The sequence below is a fragment of the Pteropus alecto genome, unplaced genomic scaffold, assembly GCF_000325575.1.
Source record: "Pteropus alecto unplaced genomic scaffold, ASM32557v1 scaffold326, whole genome shotgun sequence".
Taxonomy (NCBI): Eukaryota; Metazoa; Chordata; class Mammalia; order Chiroptera; family Pteropodidae; genus Pteropus; species Pteropus alecto.
The window spans coordinates 516,324-532,869 of record NW_006438873.1 but is presented as its reverse complement, the minus strand read 5'-3'; the positions used below and the strand labels follow the sequence as shown (position 1 = coordinate 532,869).

Below are 16,546 nucleotides of genomic sequence, written 5' to 3'. Positions count from 1 at the left end.
GAGAGAGAGAGAGAGAGAGAGAGAGAGAAAGTGGGTGTCCTGGTTTCGTTCCTGACAAAGGAAAAACTTTCAGCTTTTCACTTTTGAGTATGACATTAGCTGTTGCGTTCAGTTTGTTAGTGCAAGTTTTCCTGCCATCTGAAAGTAGAGTGTTCCAATGAAACCTTTTTTAAGCCGAAATGGTATAAAGTGAAGAAGCAATTATGTTGGGACACATCTTACTAATGGACACACACAATAAATCAAGATAAAGCACTGATGCTGAAGGACACATTTTAAAGCTATGGTAGCTTGATGCTGACATGCTGACTGCAGTTCCCAGGGAAGGAGCAAGGTGGGGTCACTCTCACTGTTTGGGGTGCTTGCTGTCTCTATAATGGCTTGCTGTAAAATAAACACTAAAGACTACACTTTGTCGTCTGGCTTTAGAATTCTTTTTCTAAAGGCAGAGTACATTCCCCATCCTAGGTGACTTGCTTTGGCCAAAAGAATGAGGTAAAAGTGACAGCATACTAGTTCCAAGTCTAGGCCTCGAGAGGCCTTGTATATTTTCACGTGTTCCCTTTCTTGCACTCTTGCCGCCACCAAAGGAGGTGGTCCACTAGTCTGAAGAGGATGAAAGACATGTAGATGTCTCTCATCCACCCCCAGCCTGCAACAGCTGACAGCCAGCCAATCTTGACACGTGAACAAGCCTAGCCAAGAGAAGCAGAGCCACCTAGCCATTCTTCAGCCGATCCTAGATATATGAGAAATAAAATTTATTGTGTCTTTGAGGTTTTGCTTGTTATGAAGCATTGTTGTGATAACTGCTACAAATGGTACACAGTGGCATATGAAGCATGCAGTAAGCTCCCAGACACTGAGAAGAGGCTGGTGGGGAGGGAAATAAAATTCTACATCCAGGACACGTTTATGTTCCATTGAAGATGAGATACTGCCCTATGATGAAAGGAGCTTGGTGTGATCAACCTGCCCCCAGATGTCTGGCTGGTGGAAGGTGGATACACTACCAGTCTTGGCTTCCTTCTCACTCATGCCTTCCCAGGGGAGGGGTGAAGAATTTGGACAATGTAGCTAGAAGATGCAAAGCCCAGTTCGGGGGAGCTGGCTTGCCTGCAGACAGCATGTTATATCTTAATTGCTTTTTACCTTGCAAAGTTCTGGTCCCCAAGATTCAGTGTTTGTTTAGATGCAACATACACTAGTGCTTGAAAAGTTTACCAGCAAATGGAATATCTATGTAAAAGGCTGCAGGCTCCTTTGCAGAAGGTGTGGTGGAAGGCAGAAGTGTTATATACAGCAAGGTCCTTCCTCAAGGGTCTCTGGACTCTCCTTTAAGTGGCCTCTTGACAAACTGATTCAAGGAGGTTGTGACTCTAGTATAATGGCCCTATGGTGGCCCTCTTTCAGATCTAGACTTTTATATATTGCTCTATAAATCATTTTTGGGGGTATCACATCCAAGAATCTATATCAGAACCCCCAGGACTTCAGCCATGCTTCCTATAAGTGGCTTCCCCACAATCGCCACAGAGATCAGAAAGCCTTTCAACCACTGCCCCTCTTGCCGGCACCGCCCTCAACTTTCTCTTGTGTGGGAGGGAAGTGGTGAAATGAGTATTCCAATGGTATAAAGTGAAGAAGCAATTATGTTGGGACACATCCCCAACCCATTCTTTAGAACCTCAGGTCTCAATCTTTCCAAATCTCCTCAGTACCATCATTCTGATCGCCAGGATCCCACTTCCCTAGGACTGCCCGAACTTTTCACATTACGAATAAGACAAAGCTAGGGATTTAGCCACTTAACCCGTGACCTGAGATGTTTGTAGATATCTTCTATCATCTTAGTCTTTGGGTTTGTCTCTGACAGCAGCTAGAAAGCCCTTTGGTCCAGGAAAATGACTACAGATGACTGACCACACTCAATAATTGGGTATTTTACTGCCGCTTGCCTTGGTCTTCCAGTTACCTATCCCAAGACCCAATATTGAATTCCAAGTACCTCACATTTCCCTCTGGGTTTTCTCCAACCCATTCTCTGGCATCAACTTCTGTATCAGGGTTCTTGCAGAGTTGTACATAATGAACTTAGGCCAAGTAAAGCAAACTAGTAGTAGACTGGAACGATATTGGGTGGCTCTGAGACTCAAAGGCACAGCTAAAGACTTAGACCTCAAGGACAAGTTACCGGAACAGCTCTAGTCCTCTGTGCAGCAGGGACAATAGTCATTGCTGTCAGTGAATGTCTGTGTGTCTGTCTGCTCAGGGAGCCCGAATAGCACCACATGCAGCCTCAGTCTGATGGGATACTGGGAATCCATGAACACCAATTAGTGGAGGTCAGAGAGGGGTCAAATCTCATGGAGCACACACGGTGGCCTAGGAGTGGTTACCCCTGACAACTTAGGTGCTGGTGAAGGAATTCCCAAGAGTGTAAGTGTTGGTGAGGCAACTCCATGTGGCCTTCCCTTCATCCCCTTCCTCTAATTTCCTTCCATGATATATTCCTCAGGAAATCAATCTTAAATAACTGACCCTCTCATCCTAACCTACACTGATGCCCCTTTATCATGGGACTGTCAAAGTTGTGATCAAAGAGTCATACACTACAAGAGAACCAAAATTCAACAGGCTTTCAATTTAATGTGAATGAAAGTTAAGTTCTGAGAATATGCAAAGAACAAGAGTCAATGAAAAGTACACTTTTCAATCTTTGGAGTTCAATCATGTGATTTGCAGGGGATTAGAAGGATGTCGAGTATGTAAACATCTCCTTTGTGTCATGGAGTCGGGGATACGACAGTCTCATATTGGGCATAGTGCCACCCAGAGCAGTGGCCAACAGTGATCCATTTAGCAACATGGCTGAAAATCTCTGGTTGTGATGGAATTAGCAGCATGTTTAAAAATTTCCTCTCAATTTATCTGGGACAATAGCCTGCCAAATTACCTGGAATGTTTCCGGTGGTGTGATAAGGTTAAAAAATGGGAAATGACTCCTCTGAGGATAAAAACCTTTTAACATCAGAGAAGATTTAGGAATACAAACTTTAAAGAAATTCTAAACCATATTATTAACCCTTTTATGTTAAGTGATCGTTCTTGAGAGAATCTCATATTTTAAGATTAAAATTAAAAAATGCTGACCGACCCAAGTAACTAAAATATTTGTGGTTACTATCAAGTTTAAAAACAATATTAGAACATATGTTTTAATTTTCTAAGTGCAGTTAAAAATGTAGAATCATAGTTATTAAAAGATCCCTTGGAGGGTCTACAACCGTACTACCCTGAATGTGCCTGATCTTGTCAGATGTTAAAAGCTAAGCAGGGTTGGGCCTGCTTAGTACTTGGATGGTAGACCACCTAGGAGTACTAGGTGCTGTAGGCGTTAAAAAAAAAAAAAATCCCTTGAAAATAATTTTGAAATGTGCGATACTTAAACATGAAATAAGATTTGTAAGCCAAACTTAAAGGCCTAGGAAGGCAGATTTTTGGATTTATAATTTTAACAACAAAAAGCTATATTTAATAATCCCAAACACTTAAAATGGACAAAAGAGACTATCTTATTTTTAACTTTATTTTTATTGTTGACACTATTACAGATAGATAGAACGACCACAACCATATTAACAAACCAAAAACTTGTGCACAGAAACAAGATGAAAAAATATATCAAGATGTTAACCACAGTCTTTGGATGGTGAAAATATGGGTGAGCTTCTCGTCTACATTTCTGCAACTTCAAAGTTTCTACAATGAATACGTTCTGTGTTTATAATGGAAATACACGTAATAAAGGTGAATTACCAAAACACTGTGCTAAAGATCATTCAAGGAAATCAAGACAAAATATTTAACCATAACCGTACAACAACCACACAACTATCTCTTAACTGTTTTCCATATTTCTTCCCATCTTTGACTCTATGCATACTTATCATTAACACCCTAATAATCACAGACTGGTGTACAGATTAGAGATGTTAACAGGAATTATTGTTAGGTGTTGGGAATATGGGTGAGTTTCTTTTCTTCCACTTTACTGAATTTCCCAAAGTTTGCCATGAGTATGTACTATATTTGCAATGAAAATATACATAAGATTTAATACCAAAACACCAAAGATCATTCAAGAAATTTGAGACAAAATATTTAACCATAATCCCACAATGACAACACTATTTTAATTAATTTCCATATTTTTTTCACTTTAGACTTTATGCAGACATATTCAACACTGTCATAATCTAACAAGCTTGTGTCCTGAAACAAGATGGAGGAAACAGATCAAGATGTTAACAGCAGTTGTTGGGTGTTGGGAATATGGGTCATTTTTTTCCTTTTCTACTTTACTGTATTTTCTAATTCCTCCTCTGGGTATGTATTATGGTTGTGATGGAAACGAACATAATAAACTTTGTTATAAGAACACTATTATAAAGAACATTTGAAAACTTTAAGATAAAAGTGTTTAACCATAATTCCACAAAGACAATGTAACAGCTATTTCGAATACACATTTTGACACAGTTATAATCATAAACTTGTGCACAGAAACGAGAATAAACAATATGCTGGAGTATCTGTCTTTGGATGGTGGGAATATAAGTTTCTTTTTCCTCCACTTTTCTGTATTTTCCAAATGTCTGATAATGAGTTCAAATTATTTCACAATGAAAACGTGATTATAAACTTTTTAGTAACACTACCATAAAAAACATTGAAGAATTTAAAAAATACTGCTCAACTATAAGCCTACAACACAACAGCTTTTAACTATAAGCATATATTTTAAAAGTTATTAATTGTAGTATAAATATAATTCTGTGTCCTGCTTTTTCTACTTAATATTCTGTAAATATATTTCCATGTTGCTAAATAACTCTCCATGATTATCATTTTTAAACAGCTGCATAAGAGTCCACAGATTCGTTCACTTAATCTTTCTCCCATTGTTTGGCATTTAAGTTGTTCCTAATTTTTCATTATCACAAGGTTGGAATGGACACCCTGACATTTGGCAAGTTATTTTCTGAAAAAGTTCGACCAAGTAATACTGCCAACAGGAATGAACCCAAGTTCACCCCAAAGATGTCAGCAATGGCTCCCATCTCAAGGGTCCTTCTCTGATGTAATGCTCCATTGCCCCCATTTTTCTAGATGTCCATTCCAACTTCTGGTTTATGCAGCTGGCCCTCATCTACATCATGCCATCGAAATGGCCCCTTCTTCTAAACTGCCCAGGACGTCCTGCTCGATTCATTCTCACCACCTGGGATTTCCAATCTGTTTCTGATGTTTCCTGTCTGCTTCCTCACCCTCCTAGATCTGGTGACGTGTCAAGACTCCTTTCTTTGGCTTACTTGTTTCTGCTTCATGCTCTTCTCCTCCTGCCTCCCCATACCCTGGCACTCTCAGCAGCCCTGATGTGCTCACCTTAAGCCCTAACTATGCGGATCTAGGACAGAGCGATCTACACACATTCCTTCAGCAGGTATTTTAATTCTGCTTGCCCAAACTGTCTGCTCTTATCTCTTGCTCACTTCTTCCACAGATATACTTTTTAAGCGTTTTTAAAATTTTTTAATTTTTTTTGCCAGCCAACTCAAAGCCAAAAAATATCTTAATAGTCATTATGCGAGGGAAGGGGGAGCAAAGGAGCACAGGTGGTCCACAAAATAAGCCACAGGAAACCTCAAGCCATGAGGTCAACTTGTGATTAAGTGGGAAATTGATGCGATCAGACAAACACGACACTAATGGATAGCTCAGAAATACTCAGGAGAGCTGAAAGAAGAAGAAACATACGGTAACAAAACAAATTAAGGCTGCCGGGGAACCTGAGTCCATGTTAAGCTTGGGTTGACCGTAAAGACTTTAAATTTTTAAAAATGCAACTTAAACATGGGGTTCAGGGTCAGACAGGTGAAGGAGAATTAAGTTCAGCGACAGAAAGCTCTAAAGATACTAGCTCCTGGGCACCAAGGGTGCAAACTGACTTGTGGCAATACATACTAACGAAGCCACATTGCTACTTGTCACAAGGCAGGAAGCGCACAAAGGAAGTGATGAAAGTTGTTAGCCTGCATTCTTATTTACAACATGAGAGCCTTTCCCGATGGTTCTCAACCTTCATTAGGCACTCCTGTGAGCTAGTGATGGTTGCAACCCACTCTTTAAAAGGTAAAGAAGATTTACAAAGAAAAGTGTCAGCTTTTCTTTGTAAATCACTATTCAACACACATTAAGTTAGTTAAAAAAAAAAGAACAAAACTTGTAATATTTTTGCATGAGAATCACTGCAAGGTAGTGTTGCAAATGATCATATTGGGTCACAAAGGTCAATCCACATATTGTAAAAGCTTATACAGCATTAGGTTCTAAAGTGTTGGTGTAGACAGAATGGCTGAAAAGGAAGCTCAAAACACTTCTTTTTTTTCCAAACAGCCAAGAGCAAAAGACATTTCCTCTCTCATGCCTACATCTTTATGAGACTATTTAAGAATAAGGAATAGTACACAATTATTCAGAAAGATACTGATGGGGTTAAAGTAATACACAATTAATCTTGCTCAGGATCTAAGATGCTTACAAATATATTCTAATTTGCTGCTCTTCCTCCTCCTCGAAAAAAAAAAATCAGAGTACCAGGTCAAGTACCTCTGCATAGTAAACTATTTGTATACGAAATGAAGTCCAAGTTTTCGTGATTTACTGTTTTGCTATGATTTGCTATTTTACATACATCTCAGAAAACATTATATGTAGATTACAGAAGAATCACTTAAGAATTGGGTGGGGCAATTTCCATAGTCTCAGAATCTCTTAGGATCTTCCCTCAATCTGATTATTCAAGTGAAACGTAAGCTCTGTGCTACAGCTTTCCCATGCACACACTGGCATTTGATGTGGGGAGAGCTAAGGGACCAAAGGGATCTCTGCCTTCAGTTTCTTTACAGTCTGAGTTGTCTGATGTTAAAAGTCAGGTGTGCCCACACCAGAGGTTTCCTTCTGATATTATGGGTTGCTTCATTTCTCTGTGGTTTAGAAAATAAGGGTAAAGTTCTAGGTAAAGGGGCTATCCAACCTTTACACTGTCTTCTCAGCCAGTATGGGTATTCTGGTGTCTAGCGAGGGACAGGCGATCCCCAAAGAGCTGCCCGCAGACGTCACATTTGAAATACTTGTCGTCGGCCCTATCATTGTCACTAGCACTGGTGCTGGTGCTGGCATGCTCAGTGTAGTGTGAGCTTTCCCCATAGATACTTCCAGGCTCAAATATTATCACCCTGGCATGGGTTTTCAGGTGCTCACCATAGGCCGAGTTGGAAGCGAAGGTTTCTCCACACTCCCTGCAGTCATAATATGGTTCTTCAACCTGAATCTCTTGATCATCACCTTCTTCTTCTGGATCTTCAATCCCTGCACCGTCTGGCTCATCAGTGTCACCCTCAGGCTCTTCAGCCTTTCCTGCTGGCTCTTCAGCTCTTTCTTCGGGGTCTTCAATCCCTGCACCATCCGGCTCATCAGCATCCCCATTGGGCTGTTCAGCCTCCCCATTGGGCTGTTCGGCCTCCCCATTTGGCTCTGCAGCCTCCCCATCTGGCCCTTCAGCCTCTCCATTGGGCTCAGCAGCCTCCACTTCCGGCTCTGCAGCCTCCACTTCTGGCTCTGTGGCCTCTACCTCCGGTTCCGCAGCTTCTACATTTGACCCCTGGATCCGGAGAACTTCTCTTGGAACAAGGACACTGGCTTCAACTTCCTGGGCTGCTGCTTCCTCTTCTTCAACATGAAACTTCTGATGTTTAGTGAGAACAGTGTTATGAATAAAGGATTTCCCACAGTCCTTGCACTCAAAGAATGATGAATCTCTTTTGGGGGGCTCAGTAAGAAATGAAGTGTGAACAAAGGCAGCCCCATAATCATAGGGCTCATCTTTCTCATGAATTCTCATGTGATCCTTAAGGTCTGACTGACTAAGGAAGGATTCTCCGCAGGTTTCACATTCGTAGTGTTTCTCTTCGGCCTGACTTCTCTGTAACTCGGTGAGGGCCAAACCTGGGCTGACGGCATTGCCACTGCCCTGGCCCTGCTCAGGTGAATTTCCTCCAGTATGAACCGTCATATGGTCATTAAGGACAGAGCCATGAATAAAATCTTGTCCACATACGTGACACTGAAGGAACAACCCTGTAGAAGGGTTCTTTTGTGGGGCACGAGGCCTCTGGGGGTTAATGACCAAAGGTTGCACAAAAGGCTCATCATACCTCCTATGGCCATAAAACTGATCTTGCTCATGGACTTTCTGATGCTCAAAGAGGAATGAGCTGTGAACAAAACACTCCCCACATGCTGGGCACTCGTAGAGCTGCTCACCGGTATAATCTCTCTGATACTCACTCACGGAATGGGTGTGAATGACAGATTGTGTGTACTCACGAGTGTCAATGAGATACTCTCTGCCATGAACTTTCTGGTGGTCCTTAAGGTCTGCGCGATCCGCGAAGCCGAGCCCACAGTCCTTGCACCCATAGATCGTGTCCTCAGGATCACCCTGCTCATCTTGCTCCTCTAGCTTGTCTTGCTCAGGCTCATCATGCTCAGGCCGATCCGGGCCTACGCCCTGAATCACAGAGTCTCCAAGCTGCTTCCCACCATGGAACTCCTCTTGGGCATAGATCTTCTGATGCGCACTGAGGTCTTCAATGGTTGCAAAGCATTGTCCACACTCCTGACATTCTTGGCCCACTGGCTGTTCAGCATAACTTGTCTGTGCTGGCTGTTGAACAACTTTGTGACTTGTCTGCACTGGCTTCTGATTATAACTTGCCCATGCTGACTGCTGACTGTAGCTTGCCTGCGCAGGTTGCTGACTGTAGCTTGCCTGCACAGACTGCTGACTGCAGCTTGCCTGCTCAGGCTGCTGACTGTAGCTTGTCTGGGCAGGCTGTTGACTGTAGCTTATCTGCACAGGCTGCTGACTATAGCTTGTATGAGCTGGCTGCTGACTATAGCTTGTCTGCGCTGGCTGCTGAACATAACTCACTGACTGTTCAGCGTAACTTGTCTGAGGGTCAGTGGAGGCTAAGCTGCGAATGACAGATCGTTCATAGTTTCTACTTCCAGAAGTCTTCTTTCTATCGTGAATCTTCTGATGCTCAGTGAGGTCCGAGCTATGAACAAAGGACTCTCCACACTCCAGACATTCATAGAATTTCTCTCTAGGGAGAAATGTTTGAGGTTCACCAAAACGTAAGGAATGAATTACAGAGGTCTCACAGTTCCGACGCTCAATGTTTTTCTTCTTAGCACGAGCCTTCTGATGTTCACGGACATTTACAGTGGAAACAGACTGGCCGTCCTTCTTATACTCACTGGCTCCCTCTGCGTTAAGACCTTTTTGAGGTTCGGCACGGGCCACACTGCGTATGACGGAATCCTTGCAGTTGTTATTCTCACACCCTTCATAAGGATTCTCTCTGGCAGGAGCTTTCTGCTGTTCACGAAGGTCTGAGATATAAATGGAAGATTCTCCCCTCTCACTACACTCAAATTCACTTCCACTGCGACTTTTGGGAGCTCTGAAAGCAGCTAAGCTATGGATAACGGACCGCTGATATTTCTTTCTTTCTGAAGCATTCTCTCTAGTGTGGACTTTCTGATGTTCAACAACACTTGAGCTCTGGATGGTTGACTCGGCAATCACTTTTGGTTTATTGGTTCCCCCTGTGCTATGACTTCTCTGAGCTTTAGCGAAGGCTAAGCTATGAATAACAGACCTCTCATATGGCTTTCTCTCGCAGACATTTTGAGCGGGGAGCTTCTGGTTGTCATCAGGGTTAGAGCTAATGGTGAACGCCTTCTCGCTCCCATTTTCAGGTGGTCTTGTTATAGTATGACTCTTCTGTGAATCAGTGCAAGGCACACTACGAATGACAGACTTCTCATACCCTCTGCTTTCATAAAGGTTCTTTCGAGAATGAATTTTCTGATGCTCAGTGAGCTCTGAGCTTTGCCTAAAGGTAACCCCACCATCTTTAAAGTCGTAGAGCTTTTCTTTGGAGTAACTTTTCTGCCGCCTTTTAAGAGACTGGCTGGGAATAAAGGTTTCCTCACACACTTTACCCTTACTTTCAAATAGGTTTGCTCTAGTGTGGATCTTCTGATGTTCTTTCAGAGCTGAGCTGTGGTGGAAGGTCTCTCTACATACCTTACATTCATACATTTTCTCTTTAGCGTACATTTTCTGGAGCTCACTGAGAGGCGGGCTGGGTTTAAAAGCCTCCCCACGCACAGTATCTTTGTCGTCTCTACCATGGGTTTTCTGGTGGTCAATCAGGGCAGAACTATGAAGGAAGGTTTCCTTACACACTTTACATTGATAGAATTTATCTTTTCCGTATATTTTCTGAAGCTCACTAAAGGTTGGGCTGGGCATGAAGGGCTCCTCATACTCGTCCTCATTATATTCTGTGAGATACTTCCGCACGTGAATTTTCCGATGCTCGGCAAGAGCAGCACTCTTGTTAAAAGTTTCCCCACACTCCTTACATTCAAAGCATTTCCCTCTCGCCTGCCTTTTCTGAACCTCACTTACAGCCACACTATGAATAAAGGACTCACCATACTCATAGAGATTCTCCCTAGTGTGCATGATCTGGTGTTCGACGAATTCTGAAATCACACTGAAAGCCCTCCCACACTCATCACACACGTAGGGCATGGCCCCAAAATCAAGTGGCTGCGACACGGTGAAGGATGGGGAACTAAGGCTGCTCGTGCTCGTGGCTTTCCTCATCTCACTACATTCAAAGGGTCTCTTCCTTGGACAGACCTTCTGATCGTGAATTGAGCCCTGCCCGTCTATGTCAAATTGATAGCGCCTTTTTCTTTCAAGAACTCTCTTTCTGGAGACAAGGTTTGGGTTACACTTAGAGCCTCCCCCAAAGGCACTCCCTTCATAGCCCCTCTCCTGAATCACCGACTCCCTTTTGTTGAATGAAATGTCTCTCCAATCATGGTCTGGCCTTCTGGGGAACCTCGGTGACCGATCGTTACATTCCCGCGCCCTTCCTGATCTGGGGTTACGCGAAACATCCTTGATGAATTTTTCCATTATCACCCCGTGGGAAGATTCATCTTCACAAATTCCCCGCCGATGGGCTGACTTTTTGGTTTCAGGCATAGTTTTCAGACCTGAAAAGAAACCCCAAATGTAAATACTCCCTAGTCCCTACACTTGTGCAAACTAACAGGACTTCTGTGATGGTGGTGTGAATGTCATTTGTAAAAGGTTTGTGAATACAGCAGGTCCTTGAAAAACATCATTTCGTTCAACGTTGTTTCAGTGTTGATGAGATCCCGTAGAAAGTTAACTCTGTTTACGTCAATTAGCCTACGGTAAAACTGGTTTCGTTAGACGTCGTTTCACGTAAGTTGCAGAACCTATGGACAACGTTAAGTGAGGACTTACTATCTGTATACATAGCGCCCATCTCAATGATTAAAGTGGCCACTATGTATGCTCCACCCAGTGCTTACCTCGACTGGTGCTTGGGTAGACACTTCTCTTTGACCTCGATGAATGACCTTGTGTCATGTGGGAGTGGCCATCATCTTCAGCAAGCTGAACCCCTGTTCACAAAAATATCATGACAGCTCATACTCAAGTTGGAGATCAAGACACATCACCATAAATTCATGTCTGTCTTTCTCTGGGCTACTATATATGAAATGGCCCATACCAATCCTTTGGATGTCTTCTTTTGCTGTCTCATTTCCTTACTATCATTCTTTAGCCCGTTCTGATCCAAATTTAAACTTATTCTCCTGATTACACCTACAAATTTGTATGAAGACCTCTGCATGTCCCTAAATTCAGCACATCCTTTTTAGTCTTCACCTTCTTGCAATCACCCTTTAAATCTAGATATCCTCTTCTGAACCAGCCTCCATGATTTTCCTCCTACTCACTGACTCTTCTTTCTTCATGTTGGAGCTCCTCCAGGCTTGAATGACTGACAATCATTCTCGGTACAGCTCTCTCCTCCCAGAGCCAGACCTGCAGAGCTGCCTGCCTACTAGGACTGGAGCTAGCTGTCCTCTAGGAGTGTCCAAACTGGAGCTCAGATCCCATTCTAAATGTGTATTTAAAATCTCTACTGTCAGCACTCTAGAGAAAGTATCAACTCTTGTGCCAGTCATCTCCCTGTTCCCCTACTCTGCACAATATATTCTTCACCCAGAGCCAGAGTGATTTCTTAAGAACACAAATCTTGTCATTTCCTCCTCTGCTTGAAATCTTTCGAAGGCCTCTCATTACCCTTAAAAATCCAACTATATTAACGTGGATTCTAGTATCCTGCAGCTTGAATAGAGTAAGGTGACAAAATGCTCCTAAGACTGGAGAAACAGCTGCTTACCCAGTGATAACAGCTTCCTGTAGTTCTCCATGTTGTCCTGAATCGGGTTCTGAGGCTTCCTGTCCTCAGTAAGGTCCACAACGTCCTGGTACGACACTGCATCCTAAAACAGCAAACAAAGACCTCTCAATGGAGTCTGTTCCCACGGGCATACAAAGAGAGAATGCTGGCAATATGGGAGCTACATATAAAGGCATGAAGAAAGTGTCACAGCATTTGGGGTTCTGAGTGATCCAAGCCAAGGTTTACTAGGGACCTACTTTGTACCTACCTTGGCGCTATACTCTGAGGAAGATCCAAAAGACGTATGACACATATTCCTTGCCCTCATGCAGCTTACAATTTGGTTGGAGAGAAAAGACTCATGAAACAATTAGAGAATAATAAACAATAAGTAGGGTACAGATAATCAGTGTTCAACGAGTTTGGTGAAGGGACAGTTCATGGAGGACAGAGTAGTGAGCGAAGGTTTTGTAGGGGGCCTTGGGTGGGGCATCAGATGGTGGATAAGATTCTGACACAGAGAGAGGGAAACTGGTGAGAAAGCTTCAACAGGCTAAATAACAACTATACGTGGCTTATGCGGGGAATAGAAAGAAAACATGTTTTAGCTGACACCTTGTCAGGAAGTGTGATGTAAGCCTCCTTCCCCAGACCACCCTCCACATCCTACACACACCATCACTATACAGTAGGGCGACACTGTGGGCTCTTGTAGTGTGCTGAAGGTCCAAATAAGCCAAGAGTAAATAACTTTGAAGCTGAGTACCTTCATTCTTATAGCTGCCTTTTTTTGTTTTAATGGGTACTTTCCCCAAAATAATTTTTAAATTCCCTGCATTACTCAGGAGAGTTTTCTGTGCAGAATCTCACAGAACCTTTTCTCATTGCTGCACTGGGAGGGACATTACTGGTTTCGAAGAGTTGTGATCCTAGAGAGCACGGTGCCCAGGCCTGAGGATGGTGTTGTGGGAAGCCTGCAGGCCTGGGAGCCAAGTAAAACTCAAGGGGTAAAGGAGGACTGCGCCATTTATGAGCCACGCAACCCTAAGACTGTTCTGAGCTTTAGGTTCATCTGTAAAATGAGAAGGGCATTAGCCCGTCTTGCCAAATTATGGGTGAGAACTTTCTGCAATGTGGTATGTTCTTTAAATGTTAAGAAAAATTATGTAAATGTGTATTACTATTATAATTATGTAAAAAAATGTATACTACTATTACTCTGAAATATTATAGAGACGTTAAGGTTTTCATAGTTCCATTGCCAGGAAGCGATATGGACATTACGGCCACATGGAAATGTAACAAAGATAGTGTTTGCACAATGAGCGGCATCTCCTAGTAAGAGAAACAGGCACCGGCCCTGGGACTTAGGAGGAAAGCCTCACTCATGCAGCTGCCAACATCCAGAAATTCACCAGCAAAAAGCACCATCCACACTAAACAGAGCTTCACAAATGAAACTCTAGGTCAGGGCTGAAAATTTCTAGGACAACGATGAGCTACAAAAGCTCAGGAGGCACTGCAAAATCGGTACAATTGCTGCCCATACGGCTAAATCACACCATTTTTGGTGCTCAGATGGCACGTTTCTGAAGACAGGAGTGCTGCCGTGCTCGGGTGAGGCCAGTGTTCCCGAGGTCTCAGCACTGGTTTACTGCGATGGAGGAAAGAGCAGCCGCATTCTCAAGAGGGAGGAAACCAGAGCTCCTAACTTGGTGGCTGGCAGAGAGCAGATGAGGTCAAAAACTTGGGGGCTGAGGGAGTCAGAAGGGTCACCATCTCTGGTGGTTGAAAGACCCCAAGGGCAATGGCAAAAGCAGAGGAAAATTTCTCATATATTGTCGTCTCCATTTGCCTAATCTGAGAAAAATAAATGTCCATTAAATTTTGAATCATATTGTTCCTATGAAAGAAAAACGATGCTTTGATTTAAAACTGTCCATCCATTGCTGGTGGGTGGCTCTAAAGCGGCTGTTCACGTTGTATTTTAATCCCCAATGGCGTCTGAATATGCACAGGCCACATTCAAGTTCCACATGAAAAGACGCTGTCCGGAAAACAGTGCTAGCACAATTTCATTTTCATGTGACCTAAACATGAAGCATTGAGTGATTTACACGAATGCTAAAAGATGAGAATTTTCTGTTTTGTGCATGGCTATTTCTACCATTCTGAGTCAGTGGGAGTCAGCGGTGCCCAGACTTTTGGACAACACAGATGTGGTGCCAACTCCTCAGTGGCAAGGAAGGGCATTTAAAAAGCAAAGAATACAAAATCTAACCACCAATCTCCTATCATCTTCATTTCACTAGAGTAGTTTAACACCCTAAAATGATACCTGCGCTTCTCACTTCCCCACAGACCATTGAAAACCTGGTCATTGGCTCATAGAGCTATGTTCAGAAACCACTGAACCGCCTTCACAGGTGGCAAATGCATGCCAGAGAGGCTTCTTTTTCAAAATTAAGTTTAAGACAATGTTCCTACAATTAATATTTTTGTGTGGATTCCTAAAATTTTGGTCAACTTTGTGTTTCCAAATAAGAAATCAAAGTTAGTGACAAACTAGGTGTGCTGCCAAACCCTGGGATGGGATGAGGACATAACCTACATTTGGGTTAGAGAACCTGAGTTATTCTGACCCCACCCACCTCCATGTCCCCTCCCCCATCAGTTACCACTACTGTAGAAGCTCCACCCATATCCTTTCTGCACAACTGTAGGGACCTGTCACCTCCAGAGGAATCCAAAGCCCTCCATCCTGTGACTCTGCCTTAGAGTACAGCAACTATTATTAATACATCTCACTGTACTGGGTCAGAGCTAAGCTCTTTGCTCTGCTATGGAGACCAATGACCAGCCCAACAACACTTCCAGGCCAGCTGGCCCTACGACCCTGGGTCATAGCCTATCCAGCATCTGTCAGTTCCTGCCTTGGGGCCTTTGCCTAAGCTCTCCCTAATGCCTGGAATCCCCTTGCCCCAAGGCTCTACCAGGCCAGTGGCTCCCCATCCTTCACAGGTCAAGTGTTCCTGCAAGACATTTAATTTCAAATCCAAATCAGGAGCCCTTACCAATTTCTTGCTAACCTTAAATTTTGCCTTAAGAGCACATTGATCAATAGTAGTATGTCATATTTACATGCAGACCTAACTGCACGGCTGGTGATGCCCTTTGTTCTAAGACAGAAAGCTTCCAGGACAGGGATCCTAACTGTCTTGGTCACTGCCTTACTCTCTAGGGCCTGACCTGGGCAGGTGTTTCACTGTAAGAGATGCACGCTCAGCTCACTGGGATCTTCCTTCCTTTCCAAGCCCTGTCCAGGCTGTGGCCCTCTTCCACACCGCATTGTCACAAGCTACCTTCCTCCTTAAAGGTCAGCTCAAATCCCACATCCTTTTCCCTTCAGCAATTTCCCCAGCACACTGCTTCTTTACGAATGCCATCACTGCTAGCATTGAGGGCATGCCTACCATGTGCCAGACACTCTATTAAGCACTTCACACGTATATATGAATCTCACTGCTCCTCACTGAAATCCTGATGAGGCAATCACCACACCCATTTTACAGATGGTTCAGCTGAGTTAAGGAATTGGTCTGAGGCTGCAATGCTGGCAGGTGGCAGAGCTGAGCTCCAAAACCAGCTCCTGTCATGTCAGCTCCAGGGTCTTTGCTCTCTCTTGCTGTCTGCTCTGTGGACCTATGACTTTCTTGGCTCTCTGAGGGCCAAAAACATCTCCAGAATCGCTGTGCTTCCTTGGCCTACTGGGGCATGACCAACCTACGAAGTGATACAAATGCTGAGTAGCAAAGAGTTCCTCTGACTATGTGGATGAATCAGGAAACAGGTAGCAGTACTCCTACCCACTTGTCACCTCTGGGAACAGGCCTGGGCTCCTTGAAGGAATAACTGAGGCTCTCACCTGACACAGGTGGGATTTCAGGGGACCAATGAACACACCACATTCTTGGGAAAGAAAGGCATCTCTGGCATGACATGAAGATGGCCTTTCCAGAGAGAAAATGTGAACATACCTGGGATCGCGACTCATAATCCATCATACAGTCCCTACGTCTGTGCCCTCTCTCCATGGAAAGTTTTCTCCA

General features: G+C 43.5%; 1 protein-coding gene and 1 pseudogene across 2 annotated transcripts in view; one reads left to right on the top strand and one right to left on the bottom strand.

Annotated features, from left to right (window-relative positions):
- Positions 1-3,278: 3,278 nt before the first annotated feature.
- LOC112483088 lies at positions 3,279-3,397 on the top strand (annotated as a pseudogene).
- Positions 3,398-3,575: 178 nt separating this feature from the next.
- Positions 3,576-16,546, bottom strand: part of PEG3 (paternally expressed 3) — a 30,878-nt gene continuing 17,907 nt past the window's right edge. The window contains exons 8-11 of one of the 2 annotated variants that reach the window (XM_025049592.1): positions 16,475-16,545; positions 12,435-12,537; positions 11,554-11,646; positions 3,576-11,208 (exon numbers count right to left, since the gene is read on the bottom strand). In XM_025049592.1, coding sequence (XP_024905360.1) covers positions 7,115-11,208; positions 11,554-11,646; positions 12,435-12,537; positions 16,475-16,545 — 4,361 coding nt within the window. In that variant the 3' untranslated portion in view covers positions 3,576-7,114. Of the gene's footprint in view, positions 11,458-11,553; positions 11,647-12,434; positions 12,538-16,474; position 16,546 lie in introns of those variants that run through there. The other variant, XM_025049591.1, reaches the window with a different exon arrangement.